We start from the raw sequence: 21,155 nt of genomic DNA, 5'->3' as shown, positions 1-21,155 counted from the left end.
TATATATAAATTTGTTTGCTCTCCGAAGCTGAATTTCTTGGATTAAAAACTATTGTATCAACAAAACGGCAGTTATTGTAAGAATTTATTTTGGCTTTTTATTGGAACATGTTTAAAAAATGTAATTTATTCCTATAATATGAATTTGATTTAAAAATCATGCATTAGCTACCTTAATCTTTAATGTCATACAAATTTTCCAAAAGTGTCATATTTTTATGTTTATTTGTATTCATGTTAGGCATTCTAAATCAAGACATAGCCTACTTTATATATTTTGTGACATTGCTTGGCAAAACATTCTAGAAAATATACCTATTTGTGCTAGAAGACCTGTGTTTTCCAATTTACTCACGGCCATTAAAATTCTCAAAGCCTTGTTGAAATTTGAAGCTGATCTGTATCGCACAGGGAGAGTAAACAGCTGATGTGTTTGGTTATGAAAACGTGGATGGCGTCCACAAGAGCATCAGATAGCCAGGCAACCAATGAAACTGGTAGGGCTAGATAGCATCCTTGCAGCCTCGCCCAACTGCATCATTTTAAACGAAATCAGAGGCTTAGGCACGCAAAAAATTAAACCAGTCGACGGGAGCTTCTGTATTCTCGCTTTAATCATACTGCGATCATTCTTTATGGTTGCATCGCAAGCAAGGTAAGCGGGATGCAGCAGACAGATGCACCTTTATTCCAGCGCCTGCGTTTATTGTCACACCCATTTTGTGCAGAATTGATCGAGTCCGCGGTTTGATGCTTTGTCTGCTAAATCAATAATAACCGAAATGACAGATGGTTCTTCTTCGCCGGCGGTCGTGAAAATATAATCTACTCGTTTTCTTTGCAGGAGGCAGTACACGAGCACAGAAGCAATGGCCGATGTGACGACGACGACAGAGGATGTTTTTGATGATTCTTATGTGGAGAAACCGGGCCCGAGTCCTCCGGTACAAATCGTATGGAGAAATGTCATATTAATGACTCTATTGCACCTAGGAGCGCTTTATGGAATGACGATTCTTCCTTTTGTCTCTTCCTTAACCCTCATATGGAGTAAGTGTTATTGTATATTCTGTGAATAGATTCATGATATTTGAGACTGGTTCTAATAGCACACACTGTTCCTGTGATTATTGCGTTTTTATTTTTCGGATCTAATGATAAATTATTGTCAGTTTTGCAATGTTTGTAACAAACACTATTCATATTCTTGTCAAAAATCTATTCTTTACACATTAATTGTTTAAATTGATGCAAGCTGTGCTGCTCTTGCTACTATGACCTACATCCTAACAGGGTGAGTTGCTACGACACACTTAGATGTTCTGTTTTGTCTTTTATTAAAGTAATCAGTTTATAAACCAATACTATTCTTAAAGCAATTGGTATATATATATATATATTTGAAAACTAATTCAAATGTAATATAAATGTAGATATTATTATCTATATATATTAAATCATTATAAATTAAGGGGGAAAATAGTTAAATGGTTGCTTTCACAGTTGTGTTTAGTAAAAGTTATCAAATGTCCAGTAAAAGTTAAATCAATACAAATTCACTTTAATTATCAGTTTACATCTGATATGAAATCTAGAGTAACTCAAACGTTTATTATTTTCTATATATTTCATATATATACAGCTGCACTCAAAAATTATGTATAATGGTTTATACTACTTTTAAAAATGAGCTGAAATAACACAAATCCATTAGCTCTTTTTGGGACAACCTAATCGTTATAAGTTCAATGCACTTACATTTGTAAAAACTGATAAGTTGACTGAATTCCTTCATGTCAACACAAATCCAATGTGTGCAACCCAGAATTTTTTACAGTGTATGGAAAACCATTCGAAAATGATCAGTCACACTGGATTGATAATTTATAATTATGTGTTTTTGTCTTCTAACTTAGCAGTAAAAATGTCATTCAGACCATTGTTGGAATATCTAGCCTATTCCATGCGTGTTCAAGAGAAAAGGTCAGGAGAGGTTTTTCTTCAATGCCAAAAATCGTAACAATTTATTAGATACAAATGAATAATTCGATGACAGAGCTCTGGGTTACGTTACCCCAATGCAATACAAGAATTACATTCAAGAGGTTCGCAACTAACATACATTTCCTGACTTCAGCATATATACACCACCGATCTTAACAGGTGGAGTTTTGGTGTAACGTCACTTGTCAGTCATTGTTCAGTCCTCCATTGGCCGCCCCTTCGGCATACTTCCTCTTTTTCTATGAATTCTCTGCCCAACAACAAAGTATACATCTTTCTGTGTTCTGTGTTCAGTTTTAACACCTCTCTTCAGACAGGAAGTTTCTGCAGAGCTGAATTTAATTTTGGACCCGCATCTATCTACTTCTGCAAAAATGCTAATTAGTATGCACAGCACTCACCCACAACATTAGAAATTCAGTTAATATATGACCCTTACATGACCAATACAAATAATTGTTTGATTAAAAGAAAAGAGACAAAAAATAATAAAAAATGGTTCCTATTATCCAAAACCATCAAATCAATCAATTTGTCAAAATAAGAAATAATATGCCATGTTTATATTCATTTAAAGACAACACAGTAAGTTTTAACTTCAGAAGAGATATGTATTCAATAAATCAGAATAATCCTAACTTTCAGTCACACTAAATTAATATTTTGATATTTATTTTGACTAGTTGTAATTTTCTTTAAAAATAGCTCTAAATGACAGTTTACATAATATTGGGGGGGAAAAAAGATGTATTAGATTGATCAAGATCTAAATGTTATTCGATTGTTGAATAAAACTCATCATTTAAATCTTGCACATTTAGAGAAACAGAGATTTTTCATCCTTTTTATTAAACTTTAAAAAGATTATATGAGGAATTTAGTCATGACAGCATGATTTTAGTTCATAGTAACTTATTCAACAAAGTTAATCATGTTCTAACTTAATTTTTTTAAGTTACACAAGCTGTTTTAAGTCAATTTAACATGATATAAGTTCAATAAGTAAGACCAGACAGAATCTGCGGCCATTTTTTGCTTTTTCTGCTGAAAAAAATCTGCAAATTTATGTGGAATGATTTTGGCAGTATCATAAAAACATAATATATGAAAAAAAAAATGTTTTACTTTTCTTTAATGTTTATAATGCAAATCCAATTAGATCCGCTTGTTTGGTAAACAAATCAAGTCTCTCAAATAATATATCTACTAAAAAACAGAAAATATGACTTTACAAACTGAATTGTAAATAAATCACAATAGTGTCACAATAATATTAGTGAAATTAATTTAAAAACTGCATAAATATACATTTACACACATTTACACAAGTATAACAAGAGAATGATGGGCTAAAAATCTGCAGATTTCTGCATGCACAGATTCCGTATGGGCCTACTCATAAGGTTAATTTTGATTCAGTTGAAAAAAAATGTTAAGGCCACCATGGACAACACTCCCAGGTTTCCCTCCCTTTCTTTCTGTGCAGGTATTTCCTCACGTGTGTTCAGGTCTTACAGAGCCAAATCTGTGATTACTATTCTCTGATATCATCAACTGATGTGTCATTGTTTTTCCTGATGTAAAAGTATGTCAGGCCACTTTGTCTCAGCTAAATTTGTGCAGCTTGCATCTGTGTGAGTGAGCTAGCAAGACAGTCCCGTGAATAACTTGAAATCTGACCAAAAGCCACAACTGTGCTCCACTGTTGTGTACATTTTAGGCATCACGACTCCGCATAATATTGCACTCTTTCAAACAAAGAACGATTGCTGTCGAAATAGGCGCTCCATTGTAAATTGAGCAGGGTCATAACAGTGTGCCCTTTTTCACAGTCTGTGGCCTGGTATCCCACATCCCTCGCAGCCTTGTCTGACAACACACAGCGAGACATTTTGTCCTCTCAAGGGCAACACACACCGTTACACACTATACAAGCTGTGTTGCAGTCCAGACTCATTTGTTTCTAAATATTCTGTTCTGTTTTCTCTCTTAATGTGACAGCGGGAGTGTGTTTCATGGTAAGTGCTCTAGGAATAACTGCCGGCGCCCATCGCCTCTGGAGCCACCGGTCCTACAGGGCCTCACTGCCATTACGGATCTTCCTAGCAGTCGCAAACTCTATGGCTTTTCAGGTAAAACATGTGATGAAGTGGTGTACAACAGTACAGAGATTGTTCACCCCAAATTAAGATACTGCCATCATTACTGACCTTTTATTGGTTGAACTTTAAAAAACATCTTATTTTGAGTCACTTGCTACTGTGTCAGCTGTAGCCATGGGACAGTAAACAGTCTCAAGGTTTACCGCAGTTTGGAAAAGTCACAGATTTAAAACCACTAAAACTTTTCGTTTTACATGATGTCAGAGACTATTTTATCTATCTATTTGTTTATTTATTTATTTATTTATTTATTACAGTGTGTTAAGCAGCAAAGGACCATCCACATCAAAAGCTACTGGTCAGCCTATGCTTTAGCAAACATTTGAAAATCGAATACATTTTTTACCCCGAAATTTAAAAAGAACTTTTTTTTGAGTAGCAATCACAATACTGTGAAACCATGTTATTTTTATTTAAGGTTATCATAGTTATTAAGGTGCTGTATGTAGGTTTTTTGACTGTTCTAAAGCATAAAAATACAATAATATATTGGCAGATATTTAAGAAACATGATAAATGAACATTTCTGTTTATCTGAAAAACAATGCTAAAGTCAGATATTCTGCTTTGAAAATGTGGGTTAGATGCCGGAACTCTGTCCTTGTTTTGGTTCTTTTAACCCATCCAATGCTAGTTTAACCAATTATATTTCAGCACCCCGGGTTGCCATGTTGAAAACAGCATATTTCATTCATTTAGTCAGAAAGGCTCTAAAAGTGTGCGTCCCTGACCGAAATGCGATCTCCGGTAGACAATAGCAGACTCCGAAATGAGACGCAGATTCAAAGTTCCACAAGAGGTAGTTAGTTAACAAATAATATAAGTATTATCAACGTAAACATTAGGTGAGCAGGTTAAATTGTAACCTCGTGTCATAATAACATGCTACATGACGAGATTTGCAGTGATGAGCAATTTGGCTGTTTGCACTGGACAAAACAGGACAGAAATTTAAATACAGCCATACAGAAGCATAGAATAGTGCACTTACTGCACTCCAACAAAAATGGTAAGGTTTACAATCTAATTAAAACATATTAAACCTCTTTAACATTATTTAATGTAAGTGCAGAATCATTATGTGTTGGTTTTCAAGATCTGTGGTGAAATATCTGCTGCTGCTTTCAGTAGTATGGCAATAGATGTCCTGTAAACTGGCATTTAAACTAACATTATTAGCATTTAACACTGAATAACGCACATAAGGTGTACATGAGGAGATCATTGTCAGTTTTCTTTTGATCATCTGCAAGAAATAAAAGCTGTTTCTAAAATATAAATTCCAGGTGTTGATTAGAACAAAAACTCATTTTAATGTTCCTTCTGCCGTTGATTTCATTTAGACCACAATTTAAATCAGCCTTAAGGTTTGATAGTCAGGCACACTTCTGTTGATTTCATCAGTCTGGCAACCTGCGCTTGCGTGTGAAGAAGTAGATCTGAGTTTTTAAAGATATTTTAGATTAAATATGACAGATTAGATTAAATATGACCAAAAATAATGACTTTATTTAACAGTTTCTTCTCCTCAGTGTCAGTATAGTGCACACAATCACAAAAGCAATGTGAATGTTAAGCAAGAATGCTTAACATTCTTCAAATATCTTCTTTTATGTTCAAGAATTTCATACAGTTTGTAAAAATATCAGGATGAATGCAATTAAATTTGTGGTTGAACTGTCCCTTTAAATAATGCAGTAAATGTGAATGCGGCTCAGGTGGATGTAGTTTGGTGTTGTGGTTTAAGATCTGGGCTAATAGGTTCACAGCCCACAAGAACCAAGCGATCGCCATTGTGCTTTTTAGCAAAGCAATTAACCTTGGTATGCCCACCTGGGATTGTTCCTGTAATAAGTGTACTGTAAGAGGCTGTAAAAGTTTCATTCATTTGTGGCCAACTGGAAACACAAGCTCACATGAAGTTGCTTTGTGTTTTGCTCTGCTCACATTTCAAGTTTGGTAAACTACTGTGAGAAAGAACAGCACAAAGGTTTTCACCGTGGTGCTACTTTTTTTAAAAGTACATGTTTGCACCTGATATACATGCAGAATATTTAATCTGTTTGGTGATTTTTGTGCTTTTGAAAAGGTACCACCCCAGTGACATCTTTAGTACCTTTTTCAAATTGTGTCTGACCTGCGAATTACTGTCAGGATTATGAAGGTTAAAGTGTCATGGTGCAACCTCTTGCAACCAGTCCACAATTAAAGGAATGCAACTTTTAGTTTTGCATGGTTGCAAATTGCAGTAAACAAAAGCAAATCACCTTTTGTGTTCCTATTTGAATGTATTTTACGCAGAATCTTTTGGGAAAGATGCAGCATGATGCCACATTGCAAGCATTTCATTGTCCATGAAAATACTATGCACCAAAGGGTTTTATTTATAGCTGAAAATTCTAATGAGTTATAACGTTTAACTGATCATAGTGAGATTAATTACATTTGTAACTGCTACATTAATGTTTATTCCTATTTAGAATGATATCTATGAGTGGGCCAGAGATCACCGCGTCCATCACAAGTTTTCTGAGACGGATGCAGACCCCCACAACGCTCGCAGAGGATTCTTCTTTGCTCACATCGGCTGGCTACTGGTCCGTAAACACCCAGAAGTCATTGATAAAGGACGCAAGCTGACGTTTGAAGATCTAAAAGCAGACAGTGTTGTAATGTTTCAGAGGAGGTCAGTAAGATTTTTTTGTTTTGTTTGTTTTTTTAAAATTGAATTAAAAAAGAATAATCTGTGCTAAATCGGCGCGGTGACTCAGTGCTTAGCACTGTTGGCTCACAGCAAGAACGTCGCTGGTTTGAGTCCCAGCTGGGTCAGTTGGCATTTCTGTGTGAAGTTTGCATGTTCTCCCGGTGTTTGCGTGGGTTTCCTCCGGGTGCTCTGGTTTCCCCTACAGTCCAAGGACACGAGCTATGAGTGAACTGGATGTACTAAATTAGCTGTAGTTTATGAGTGTGTGTGTGAATGTGACAGTGTGCGTGTTTCCCAGTACAAGGTTGCTGCTGGAAGGGCATCCCCTGCATAAAACAAATGCTTTTCATTCTGCTGTGGTGACCCCTGATAAATAATGGACTAATCTGAAGGAAAATGAATGAATAGTCTAGAATAGTCCAGAAAAATATTGCAGGCAAATATATTTAAAACGGGCTAAGATTTTTCAAATTAACCATAATCAGAAATATTTATTAAGCTACAAATAAACATATCAGCAAAATTTTTGTAGGAACATCTGACACTAAAAACTGAAGTAACTGTGATGAAAATTGAGCTTTTGACTGAATTGCAATCAATTAAATGTACTATATATTACAATGAAAAACAGCTGTTTAAAGTAGTTTTTTTATTGTTGTTTTTGATCAAATAAATGCAGCTTTGCTCAGAGCGTTCATTTTATAGACCAAAAACGTTTGACACAGAACACTACTTGTACTGAAAAAAAGTCTATTCATAGCAGCATTTATGTCAGTTTTGCTTTATATTAAATGTTATGTTTACTATTTAATTTGGATAATTTAAAATCAATGTAGTTGGCGATTCACATTATTTTTGTTACTACAAGAAATTACTATGTATTGATTATTTACAGTTTTAACCCAAAAAATGACCAGTCTGTCAGATAAAGAAGAGCCGGAGTCAGAGAATCAAATAAATAAATAGTTTACTGTATACTGTTTGCAGATTCATCAGCAGAAGCCAGCTTCAACAAGTTCCTAGGCCGCTCTGCTTACAATCACATATCAACATCAATTATACTCTCACATAACGTCATTAACTGTGTCATACATATATGTGTTTTAACCTGATTGGTTAAGACACAGATAGGCTTGGAAAATTTCCATGTGGGTGCGTACACACAATTCTGAACAATATCTCAAGCATAAATAAACGTCAGACATCCACTTGACCAGGGGTGTCCAAACTCGGTCCTGAAGGGCCGGTGTCCTGGAGAGTTTAGCTCCAACCCAATCAAACACACCTGAACCAGCTAAACAAGCACTTACTAGATCAGGTATGTCCAAACTCGGTCCTGGAGGGCTGGTGTCCTGCATGGTTTAGCTCCAACTTCCTTCAACACATCTGCCTGAAAGTTTCTAGAACAACTAGAAAGAGCATGAGTTGGTTTGGGTGTATTTAAATGGGGTTGGAACCTAAATATGCATGACACCCGCCCTCTAGGACAGAGTTTGGACACCACTGCACTAGACTGTTTAGTGCTGACCCCAGACCAGTGAAAAGGATCTACAATCAAATAGAACACTCACTTAAAGTCCAATCTGTTTCTTACCCAAGGCTGAGAGTGTACTCTCAGCTGTCTTTATCAGAACTGGTTAAAAACTGGTATAATTTACATTCAGGCAATTAATATCCTTATGAACCAAGTCTATCTTAAATAAAAAGTAAAATCCCTTTAAGCAGAATTAACACATCATAATAATCTCAAAATTACTTTAGACAGTATTAACACATATTATTACAAATAGGAAAACAGTTGTACAGTTGTTTTCAATAATCAAGCCCTTCATTTCCACTCGAGGTCTCCATGACCTCTGACCTAATTCGGTGGCTCCTGAAAATAGAGTTACAAAGAGACAGGCCAATGCACGGAACATTCTTTTAATAAGAAATGTGTTAACTTTATTAATTATTCAAATAATCACATTAATAAAGTAATGAGAAAAAGGATAAATGTTGATTCGTGCTGGGACAGATTGGAAGGCAGAAATCCAAATCCATCAACAACACAACAACAAAATACACAAGTTAACTTGTGGAAAAATACAGACCAACCGAGAGAAATGAATAAATTATGATCGCTTTGTTGATTATTCAAACTGGATGCAGAATGTTTGAATAATTTAAATAGTATGTGCTGAAAAAACAAATCTGCAAATGTAAAAGACAGGACAAACATTTATCAAAGTTTTTTTGGTCAAAATATTCATTACATATCTCAGACTCTAACATTAGGCCATGTTTGGCATTAGCAGAATGATTAAAATCAAGAACACCCTTCCTTTGACATTGATCAATAGTGTTTTGGTAATTGTTTAAAACATGTTTACTTGATTGTCCAGCACAGATAAAGCAAAACTAGCAGGTTAATCAGCATTTCAACTGCTTGTTGTGCTCCAGTTCATGTTAATTCATATCTGTAACATACTGTGCCATTAAACAACACATGATAATCAAGATTCAATTCCTATTGGAATGTTTGTTTTGAATTCTTTTCATTTCTCATGTCTCCAGGCATTACAAGTTATCTGTGGTGGTGATGTGCTTTCTTATCCCAACCTTGGTACCTTGGTTTTTTTGGGAGGAGAGTCTTTGGACTGCTTACTTGGTGCCATGTCTGCTGAGATACGCTGTGGTCCTTAATGCAACCTGGCTGGTCAACAGCGCCGCTCACATGTGGGGAATGAGACCCTACGACCACAACATCAATCCCAGAGAGAACAAGTTTGTCGCCTTCAGTGCCATCGGTAAGAATAATCACTCTCATTCACTAATAACTGCATGGAGTTTTTCCAACACAGGCTTATTGGGAGTATGTGCCTGGGGCTACATTTAGAGAACCAAGAAATATGTGTTCATGGGTACATATTAGGGGTGTCAAAATTAATTGTTTCTTCGGTGCACCGCGATGCAGACGCGGACAATTCGGTATCGATTCTGTAATAACCATAACCGGTTATTATGTAGTGACGTCATTTATCTCCTATGCGCTCTGTCGCGAGGGAGGTGAGCACCGTTATTTACAACACTCAGCCAACTCAGGGCCGGCCTGTGGCATAGGCACCATAGGCAATAGCTTAGGGCGCTGTATATCCAGTGGGGCGCCAGAAATGAGCGCGCTTCAGTTGGTTTTGTTTTCAATTTTCCTGACACACTTTCAGTTATAGACGGCAATAACTCAAAAAACGCTTACCCTAAAAAGATCTAAAGTGTGTTTCCTACAGAAAGACAAAGCTGGTTATGTTTCACAGCTGTCTTTCTTTTTTTTGCTCGACATTACGAGCACTGCTCCGTTTAAGCCCTCGCAGTCTGCGTTTACTTTAGCCTGCAGAGCTCGCGCTAAGAGGAGCTCTCTGTAAGGGACCGTCGGAAAAGTGCTTATTTTTTTCGTTTTTCTGCTCCGCTCAGCGCGAGCTCTCCCTGTTGCAAGGGCTTAAGTGTGTTTGTTTGTGTGTGCGTGTGTGTTTGTTTGTTTGATGCTGTCTATGTTTGTGAATGTGTTTAAATGAGAGACAGTGTGTTGCTGTGTGTCTGTGTGTTTATACAGACAGCTTGTTATAGCCTCCCCCCTAAAATATAACACTATATATGGAAAGCATCGTCAATGCACCGTGATGCACCGAGATATCGAATTGAACCGAATCGATGGCATGATAATCGTAACAGAACCGAACCGTGAGACCAGTATAGGTTCACACCTCTAGTACATATGTCTGCATTTTGTGTGTAAAACAACACTACCGCTGACTGCTTATTACTGCTTTTGTGTTGTCACTGGATTGCTTGGTAGTTTAACGGGATCAGTCTTAGAAAGCAGAGCAGAGTGGACCATGGTTAGAGTCTGATAAATTTAATATAATTTATTTATATTTCTATAGCACTTTTACAATGTAGATTGTGTCAAAGCAGCTTAACAAAGAAGTTTTAGTAAATTGAAACTGTGTCAGTCCAGTTTTCAGAGTTTAGTTCAGTTCAGTGTGGTTTAAATTTCACTGCTGAAAGTTCAAACGCTGAAGAGCAAATCCATTGATGCGCAGCTCCACAAGTCCCAAACCATTTAAGTCAGTGGCGACAGCAGTAAGGAACAAACTTCACCAATTGACGAAAGTGGAAGAAAAAACCTTGAGAGAAACCAGGCTCAGTTGGTCAAGAGCATTTCTCCTCTGGCCAAAATTCTTGTACAGAGCTGCAGTCTAGGTGCTGGGGACTGGAGAACGCTGGACGTCCATCGTGGATAAGCTGCAGTTGGAAGAGGTCACTGGCTGGCCCTTCACGATAAAGGACGGTTCCAGAAACAAATCCCATAAAAGCAGTGAGAAATTGTGATCGATGTGTTATCAACAGCTTTTCTAATCTAAATTGCCTTTGAAAAGTCTATCAGTTGGGCTTAGGGAAGGGGGTGGGTGGGTCAGTTGATATCAAGCTGGTTTATTACAACAAACAGACTAGCTACTCTCATGTATGTTGAGATTGGCAAAAATGTATGCAGATGGCTCTGGTGGATTTACAAGAAATGACACGTATAAGAAAACGTGCCCCAGTAACATAGTTGATATTGTCAAAAATGTACATAGCGCCCTCTTGAGGAATCACACATAGCTCAGGGTACATACAGTTAAAGAGCTAATATTATACATGAAATAGGGTCATATCTTGGTTGTAAGGGTCTCCAACAACAGTCTCATATGCATGCAAGGTCAAAAAACACTTTCATGGTCTTATAATCTGCATTTATTTTTACCTAATTATTCCAGCGACTCCCATATGAATCGTCCAGTGATTCATTTGTTCCCAAACTCCTCCTTAGCGCGAAGCTAATCTGCGCTGATTGGACCAATGACAGTCTGTTGCGATTGGTCGACTGCCTTCAGTCAGAGAGTGAAATGGCCAACAGCTAATCAGCAATATAAAAGTAATCACAGTTCATACACGCTCGATAGTGTAGGCGTGGATTTTAGCTGCCACACACACACAAAAACACACACACACCTCCGGACGACAACGCTCCCGCTTCCGCCCGCACCCGCCAGGTTTTAGCCTGAGAACCCGCTCCGTTTTCTGCCAGCCGCGCCCGATCTCGCTAGAGCGGGGGAGAACACAACCAAAAGTCACCCAGCTATACAGTCCAGACAGCCAAGATGTCTGTATAAACACACACACAGCACCAAGCACACAAAGCTCGCTCTCGCTCGCTCTCGCTCGCTCTCTCTCTCTCTCTATCTCTCTCTCTCGCTCTCTCTCGCTCTCGCTCGCTCTCTCTCTCTCTCTCTCTCTCTCTCTCTCTCTCTCTCTCTCTCTCTCTCTCTCTCTCTCTCTCTCTCTCTCTCTCTCTCTCTCTCATACGCGCGCGTGCGCACTAACACACACAAGCACACTCACTCTTTCTCATTCGCATAGCAATATCCGTGATATTGCTAGACAGCCCGCTCCCGTCCCAAATTAAACCCTTACCGACCGCTCCCGCGATTTATTCGGAAATTTATTCCCGCGCCGCAGAAATCTGGTGCGGGGACAGCCGCGGGAATGCACAACTCTACCTCGGAGCTCCGTCAACAAAGCAGCACGCGTCGCGTTTTTAACGTGACTTTGCACGCGATAAGAGAATATAGCCAGTTAACCTGATACAGTACACTCGGTTACAAGTAACAAATCACAACTAAATACATTTGCAAGCTAGAGTCAACGAGGCAACAACTTTAACCGCACGTACTTACACTTGAGAAAGGTAGGAAGAAACCCATCCTGACGTCCATCAGTAAGTTACTCTTTACTGATCCTTCCTTTAACAAACTCAGATGAAGTATTCTTTGTAGCATGCAGTTTCCAGAAGTTTCCAGTAGCTTCCAACTGCTTGGCTATAATGCTGATGTTTCATCTTTGGGTAGAGACTCGATATAATATCCATCTGCAGTGTGACTTCAATCGACCGGCATGTTTGTGTGCGTGTGTTTGTGTGTGTGTCTGGGTTTCTGCGTCAGAGAGCGGGGCCTCAGGTTTGAAATCTCCCGGGTTTGCGCGTGCACGTGAATAACTTGGTTTCGTTTGTACGTCATGGCGAAACACCTAATGACTCGGTATCAAGGCGACTCGTTTGAAGCACTATGAGTCGACTCTTTTATAGATGAATCAACCGTTTTAAACACTGTATTCTTACAGATTTAAGCCTTAGCTGAATACTTCACTTCACTTAGAGCTGTGTTACACACTACATGGAGGGGAATTTTCAAAAACCCATAAAATGGGCTCTTTAAAATCAGAATTATTAGCTTAAAAATATTGCTTGAGGTGTTAATAATATTAACCTTGAAAACTGCTTTTATTCTAGCCAAAATAAAACAAATAAGATTTTCGCCAGAAGACAAAACATTTTTGGAATTACTGTGAACAATTTCTTGCTGTGTTCAAAATTTTGGCAAATAATAATAATAAAAAATCCACTGGAAGGCTAATAAATCTGACTTTAACTGTATATCTTGGTTCTCAAAAATGTAGCCTGGCACATATCTTCAATGAGCCTGGGTTAATAGTTTTGTTTTTATGCAAAAACTATTCAATTATTCACAAAAGCTACTTATAAATTTATTCTTAACCTTGTTCTGATGTTAGTGAGTTTGGAGTATTCTGAACAAGCAATAAGCAGCCGTGTGCACAATAAGCATGAGATGATAACCAGTTTCTAGGTTTACCATGGTTTGGAAAAGTCAAGGTTTTAAAACTGCTAAAAAAAATTTATACTATTTCTAAGGTATATGAAATGTTTTTTTTTTTGTTTTTTTTACATATTGTAAAGAAATCTGTGTTTTTGAAACTAATTACTACAGCAGAAGTCAATGATTTTTTTAAAGTTATTTAGCCTGACATGTTTATTGTTCTAAAATATAAAAAAATGTTTCCTGAAATAAAATAAATTGTTCAAAGGAGAAAGTTTTTTTGTTTTTTTGTACAGACATTTAAAAAGAACATATTTTATAGCAGTAATCACAATACCATGATAATTTTATCCAAGGTTATCATCAGAAACTTACGGGGCCTAATGCACAAGGCAAGTCTTTTGCATAAAACATAACTCAAAACTCCATAAAAGGCTTTCTCAAAAAGCTTTCTATTAGTCTTTCTTGATTCTTATCAAACATTCTGCTGTTTGCAGATGTGTCCTCGGGTAATCCTCGAGCAATGCCAAGTGTGCCATTTTCACCGGGACTAACTATATTAAACACTCTTTTAAAGCTGGATCATTAGCCAGTTGTACATATGCACAATGTTGGGGAAGCTACTCTGATGTTGTAACTTAATAAGCATTCATTTTAAGTAAAATATTTGGTACTTAAAACAAATACAATTAAAATGTCAAAGCTTAATGTTTTAACACACAAAAGTTTTAAAGTTTTGATCGGCAAGAGTCAAATTACAAAACTGCATCAAATGCACCATTGCAATAACAAAATGATGAATTAATTTAGCATGTGATAGCATTTTCTCAAAACAATGGGACAAATAATTTGCTTCCTTTTTGTAAGAAATTGTATTGAAGCTCTTGTACAATGTTCTTCAGGATAATTGGCAGCTGTTAGAATACTTTATGTTTTGAATTTCAACGGATGTTACTTGAAAAATATTATTTACAAAATAACAGTAATAAATACAGGTAGAAGAATGAGATGTGTGATACACCAATAGATGACTGTATTGCACTTTTGTAGTATATAATCCTGTGAGATGATTTGCTAAATGGAATGTAACTGTTGTGAAGCTGCTCTGCTACTTGCTTTAAAAAGTAGCTACTGGAAAAGCTACATTGTATCATTAGTTGCTAAGCTACTGTCAAGCTACTGAAAAATGCAGCAAGATACTCCCCAATACTGAACATATGTGGATCTGCATTATTCAGAGAATATCACAACTAAACCTAGTTTTTCATTGTTTGTGATTGAAGAAGTTGAAATTGGCGTATCACATTCTTTTACATACGGATTTTATGATACAATGGTACATATTTTAATATTTTTTAGGTTTGTCATACTGTAAAGATATATATATATATCTTTATATAATATATATATATATATAATTTTTTTTTTTTTTTTTACATTTATTAGACTATATAGCATACACTGTAAACAATGCAGTGTTCCACATAGGTCATTCATGGTCATTCATGGTGTCCCAACGCAAATTTATTAAGTTAACAAACTTGTGGATTGAACATAAAACAATTAGGTTGTCCCAAAAAAGTCTCTAGAATAGTGTTGTTTTTTGAACAAGCAGTGAAGATATATATTTTTTTTTGCGTGTAAGTGCTTTTTGCGTTCTTGTATTGTTCTTGTTTATTTATTTTATATATATTAGTAATATAATGTAAAGGAAATAATATTAAATCTGTAAAACCGTCTGCTTTCATTTATATTTTTAAAAATGCAGCTTTGTTTCATTCGAAATTTGGGTTTATACATCCAATCAATATTTAGAGTGCAGTAATTGTTTTTTTATTGTTAATGCTTGTAACAAAACTCGAAATGAGACATTCCTTCATGTCCTAGGTTGTCTGTTGTCAAGTTTGCTAATGGCAATCAGTGTCACTAGTAACAAGTGTTTAAGAATTATCACCTAAAGTACAAGATATTGCAAAATTAAAATGGAATTAATTAAAGTCTCAGTTCAAATGTAATACTGTGAAAAATTGTACAGTGTAAAATATTTATTTTCTATCTTTAATAGTATATTTTAAAATGTTATCATGTATTTGTCCATAGCAAAGTGAGTCGAATTTTAACAGCCATTACCACAGTCTTTACAATATCACAATGTCACATGATCCCTCAGATTAACTATATGCTTGTTTGAAGTTACTTTTAATTTATTCAAGTAATATTTTGAAATGGTTATTCTGCTATATACACACTGGTACAGCACCTGCTAGGGACACCTAGTGGTCAAAATCAAGTAAATGCAACAAATACAGGCAAACTATGCATCAGAATTGACTTTTCAAACTCACTGTGAACATTGAACTGTAAGTATAATCTAGAAATGTGCTTACTTTATCATTTAATATCATTAATTATTATGTGTTTACATAATATGCAGTCTTTTTTTTTTTTTTTTTTACACTTTTAAGGTTTATATAGTGTGTATTCCATGTTGGGCTCTGCTAAACAAGAGACTATTAAAGCGGACCTATTATACCCCTTTTTACAAGATGAAAATAGGTTTCTGGTGTTCCTAGACAGTGTATGTGAAGTTTCAGGTCATAACACCTCACAAATAATGTTTTGTAACATTTTGAAGATTCCCCTTTTAGGCTATAATCCTAATTGTGCTAATTTGGTGAATCTCACTTTAAGTTTAAATGAGATTGTGCTCTTTTGAAAGGAGGATGGAGTGCATATGTGTTAGCATAGTGGCAGATTCAAAAACAAGACTAACTTCCTATGCTAATGAGGGAGAGATGTCACTAATGGGTGGGGCTTTCTGCCTCTCATGACATGTACAATGAGAAAATGTCAAAGTGTTTTTGCAGACTGCTTTTTTATAAAGTGTTATTATGAAAAATAAAATTAATATGTTTTTACCAATAGAGGCTGGTTATATTCACACACTGTTGCCTCAAAACTGTGTTTAAATCCCTTATAAAAGTGATTTTTGTAAAATAGGTCAACTTTAACTATTATTCCTTTTCATTTCACAAATATCTCATAGAAATGTCTACAAACTCGATCAGGTGAAACCTGTTTTGCCATTTGCCCATTGGGGGGCAATCTGAATAAAGCAACATAATTCACGTGGATTTTATTGTATTACACAAATAGCCCACAAGCGGAGAACCATAGAATCTTTGAAACATTACCAAACAGTGATGACATAACAAATGCTCATTTTCTGAAATCACATGACCTTGTAAATTTGATTCATGCTCCAAGCTAATGATTCCAAACAAAAAATTTGTAAAGCTTTATGAAGCATTGTTTCTGAAGCAGCCATCACTACTTTACATTTTGCCTGTTTTTAAAGGTCCTGTGAAGCCCCTTAAAATGTACAATTTTATTCGATTTTTGACCTAATCTCAACTGACAAAATGAAGAGAGGGTGGGGCATAGAGTAGCTCCTCCCCTTTATAAAAAAATAGCCAATAGCATTTTGTTTTATCACTGCTCTGCTAGTGAGAGTGGTTGAGCTCAAGCACGTCAAATGAAAAGTAAATGAGAAACGTCTTGAAGGGGGCAGGACATGTCAGATACTACAAAGCATTTGATTGGTCAAGAATTTATGAGAAACTGAAGTATGAGGTGAGGTGAAAAAAGAATTGCGGATCCGTTTAGGCGTAAGTGACAAACTTCAAGCTTTACATGTTTATATCTGTTTTATATCTTCTAAACATGAATTTTCTCACTGTTCTGGAGCATGCTAGCTTATAGACATCCTTAAAGCAAACAGTGATTGTAAGATCTAAAAAACTTTATTTTAATTTCAGGGGATCTTTAAGCTTTGTGTTTTTTTTTACAGGGTTACTGATAAATGTAGAATACAAAAGAACAGCGTCTATTTGAAATAAACATTTGATTGATATGGACAATGATTTGATTTTCAGGTGAAGGATTCCACAACTATCATCACACATTCCCCCATGATTATGCCACAAGTGAGTTCGGCAGTCGGCTGAACGTGACCAAAGCGTTCATCGATCTCATGTGCTTCCTGGGACTGGCCAACGATTGCAGAAGGGTAACTCACGAAACCATCCTCGCCCGTGTTCAGCGCACAGGTGACGGCAGCCACAAAAGTGGTTGATCTGTTCAGTGCATATCAAAGCAACAGTCACATTTTACAATAAGGTTCCATTAATGAATGTTAGTCAATGTATTCATACTAGTGCAATTTTAAAATCCAAAGTTGTGCTTAAGTTAATGCACAGTGAGTTGAGAAGAACTAACAAAGAACAACTTTATTTTCTACAACTACCATTAACAAATCTGTAATACACTCACTGGCCACTTTATTAGGTACACCTGTCCAACTGCTCGTTAACGCAAATTTCTAATTCGCCAATCACATGGTAGCAACTCAATGCATTTAGGCGTGTAGACATGGTCAAAACAATCTGCTGCAGTTCAAACCGAGCATCAGAATGGGGAAGAAAGGTGATTTAAGTGTATTTGAAAATAGCATGGTTGTTGTTGCCAGATGGGCTGGTAAGAGTATTTCGTAAACTGCTAATCTACTGGGATTTTCATGCACAACCATCTCTAGGGTTTACAGAGAATAGTCCGAAAAAGAGAAAATATCCAGTGAGCGGCAGTTCTGTGTGCGAAAATGCCTTGTTGATGTCCGAGGAGAATTTCCAGACTTATTTAAGCTGATAGAAAAGCAACATCAACTCAAATAACTACAAGTTACAATTAAAGTACGAGGAATAGCATCTCTAAACGCACAACATGTCCAACTTTGAGGCGGATGGGCTACAGCAGCAGAAGACCACACTGGGTACTAGTAAGGTGTACCTAATAAAATGACTGGTGACTGTAAATGTGTTGTTAATGGTTTGTTCATGTTAGTAAATACATTAACTAACATTAAGTAATGAAAACTTATTGTAAAGTGTTAACAAAAAAAAAATAACAAAAAAGATATAAGCCAACACATACAAAAAGCATTTGCAGCAATTCTTAGTGTGCAATGAAGATTTGAAGTATATACACTCATACGAAATAAGAATCTCTTAGAGTGTGTTGGACTAATATGTGTTCTTTCCTTTTCATGACTTGTATTGGACTGATTAGATTATGCTGAAGGCCACAGATTGGGAGGATAATTTAGTCTCAGTCTGCCTCAAGAGGCGAGAGATGGTACTTCACTATTTAAACAGCCATGTGCCTCATTACAGCCCTCTCTCATGAATAGGTTGACCCATGATTTTTCTGGCCAAATAGGTTTTTGTTCTGGTTTTAGAAGTAGGATTCGGTGGGCTAAATTAGGATGACGTGCTATTTATATACTGGCATAATTGTCTTTAAGCTGGCTGAAATAAAAGTTATTGACTGATCAGTATATGTAGACAAACACACAGAAATGTCCATGTATAATGTTTTTAAAAGATGGACTCACTTGCAGTAAGTGCTTTTTAAAATAGGTTTATTAATATTGAGCATAAAAATACATATTCTGGCATTATAAAATGTTAATTCTTATTTTGAATTATTTATATTTATTTATTTTTTGTTATTTATTATTTTTTAATTGATTCTACATGCCAGTGCAATGATGTTCAGATCATTGATGCTTATAATTAGAAACTCCTTAAGTAAAAATAGTTGATGAATTATTGCGTAACTATACTTTTTCATATTGCATAGCTCTTTATCTGGCTCCCATGAATTTGTGTTGTCCTGTAAAAGATCTGGCAAATTTCAAGTATTATGAAAAATATTTATCCAGAAAATATTTTGAAAGAAAGTATCCCTTGGGGTAAATGTGTTAGGACATTTATTTGTCCTTATTATGTAATCCAAGGATTGGAAATTGAAATGTCTTATGATATCTTGCCCTTTGCCTTATAAAATAGGCCTATTTATCTTCTGATTTTGGGGTTTGACTCAAAATTAAAATTACAAAGATGACGTTTAAGCATCAGAAACATTTATTTCGAACTTGTGAAGTTTTTAATCAGACGTACCGTTTGGAGTGGGCTCTTTTCTTGGCTCTTCTGTGACGAATGAATGACCACATGTAGCTACACATATTTCTTGTCATAAATGTTTGATAGCTTGATAGTGGTATGCATTTCTCCAAATGTAAAACACTAATATTCTCACCAAATGCTTTATATATTTCAAACATACTCCCATGTTTAAGAAGGACAAACAAATTGACTATATTTTACTGCTAAATTGTTTATACATTGTTGACCTGTGATGTCTGGGAGCCTTAATGGGCACATTTACAAGGAATGTTGTTTCATGTACCATAAACCAAAATTTCTATAATCGGGAGAGTTTTAAGAGTTGTTCCGTGAGTTTTGTTAAGAATCATTATTAATCTTTTCTTAACTGAATAAAATGTGTGTATATCTGAAAATGAAGTCTGCACGTTTTCTTTAGTCGTGTTGTACATGGGCTACAGGTAGACCCTCACGGAATCTGCGCATGCAGAAATTTGCTGATTTTTAGGCTTTCATTGAGTTTATTTTGTTACTTGTGTAAATGTGTGTAACCTTATATTTATTCAATTTTAAAATGTATTTCAGTTATATTATTAACAAATATGAAATGTTCATATGATTTATTTACAATACAGTTTGTAAAGTAATATTTTCTGTCTTTTGGTAGATATATTAGATACTTGCTTTATTACCAAATAAGTGGATCTAATTGGATTTGCATTGTAAACATTAAATAAAAGTTATTCAAAGGATTATTTTTATTTCATATATTAAGTTTTTAGTTACGATACTAATCATTCCACTGAAATCCACTTTTTTTTTTTTTTTTTTTTTTTTTTTTTTACAAAATTCTGTGCAGAAATGGCTAAAAATGTCCGCAGATTCTGTCTGGCCCAAGCTATAGGCTAGTTACTGAAATGGAACCATTTTGTCAAACCAAGGATTTAAAGCTTAAACTTTTACTATAATATGGTAAATGTTATGTTAGGCAATTGTTTTTAAAACTGACTAATAAAACAACAAATATGTAATTAGTTTGTGTTTTTCTGTTTAGCAATGCATAAACCTTTTGAAAACTTAAAATGTTTTAGCCTACTTTCTTATTTGTAATTTTCTATGAAGTTGCAAAAAAAAAAATAATAATAATAATAAATAATTAAATCTATAAAACGTAAATAGAATTAACTGCAACATAGGTTTTGTTAGTTTTACATAGGCTAAGTCGAGTGTTGTGAAAACAACCCTTTTGAAACACATGCTAGGCTAAAACTATAGGCCAAATAAATGTATAAATAAAACATCCAGCGCCATTTTAAAATCAAGATTATCGTGTTGTGTTTACGTTTAGGGGGAATTTTTCTTGCCTACTCAATTCATAAAACAGTATAATCACATTCAAAAAGACCAGAGGATTTAGAAATCAATTTTCTCTTTATAGTGGCAAACTCATTTTACTTCACTCTCATGGAAGCCTTTCAAAACGTAATCCAAAAACATCCCTCAGGAATCTGCCAAATAACTCGCCTAATCCTAATTTGCACACGAGAAGATACTCGGACGTCAAAGAAGCAGAACCCAGAGGTCACGAAGG

The 21,155-nt window shown here is 35.7% G+C and overlaps 1 protein-coding gene across 2 annotated transcripts; it reads left to right on the top strand.

Annotated features, from left to right (window-relative positions):
- The first annotated feature begins 534 nt into the window (after window positions 1–534).
- On the top strand, window positions 535–19,980 carry scdb (stearoyl-CoA desaturase b). Of its 2 annotated transcripts, XM_005156845.5 has the most exons (6): window positions 535–655; window positions 845–1,050; window positions 4,006–4,136; window positions 6,647–6,852; window positions 9,427–9,659; window positions 17,498–19,980. In XM_005156845.5, exons 1-6 carry the CDS (start codon window positions 636–638, stop codon window positions 17,695–17,697), a joined length of 996 nt encoding a protein of 331 aa, XP_005156902.2. In that variant the 5' UTR covers window positions 535–635; the 3' UTR covers window positions 17,698–19,980.
- Window positions 19,981–21,155: the final 1,175 nt, after the last annotated feature.

Source organism: Danio rerio, chromosome 13, assembly GCF_049306965.1.
Source record: "Danio rerio strain Tuebingen ecotype United States chromosome 13, GRCz12tu, whole genome shotgun sequence".
Lineage (NCBI taxonomy): Eukaryota > Metazoa > Chordata > Actinopteri > Cypriniformes > Danionidae > Danio > Danio rerio.
The sequence above is the reverse complement of the archived record's forward strand: the minus strand, read 5'-3'. Positions and strand labels throughout refer to the sequence as shown.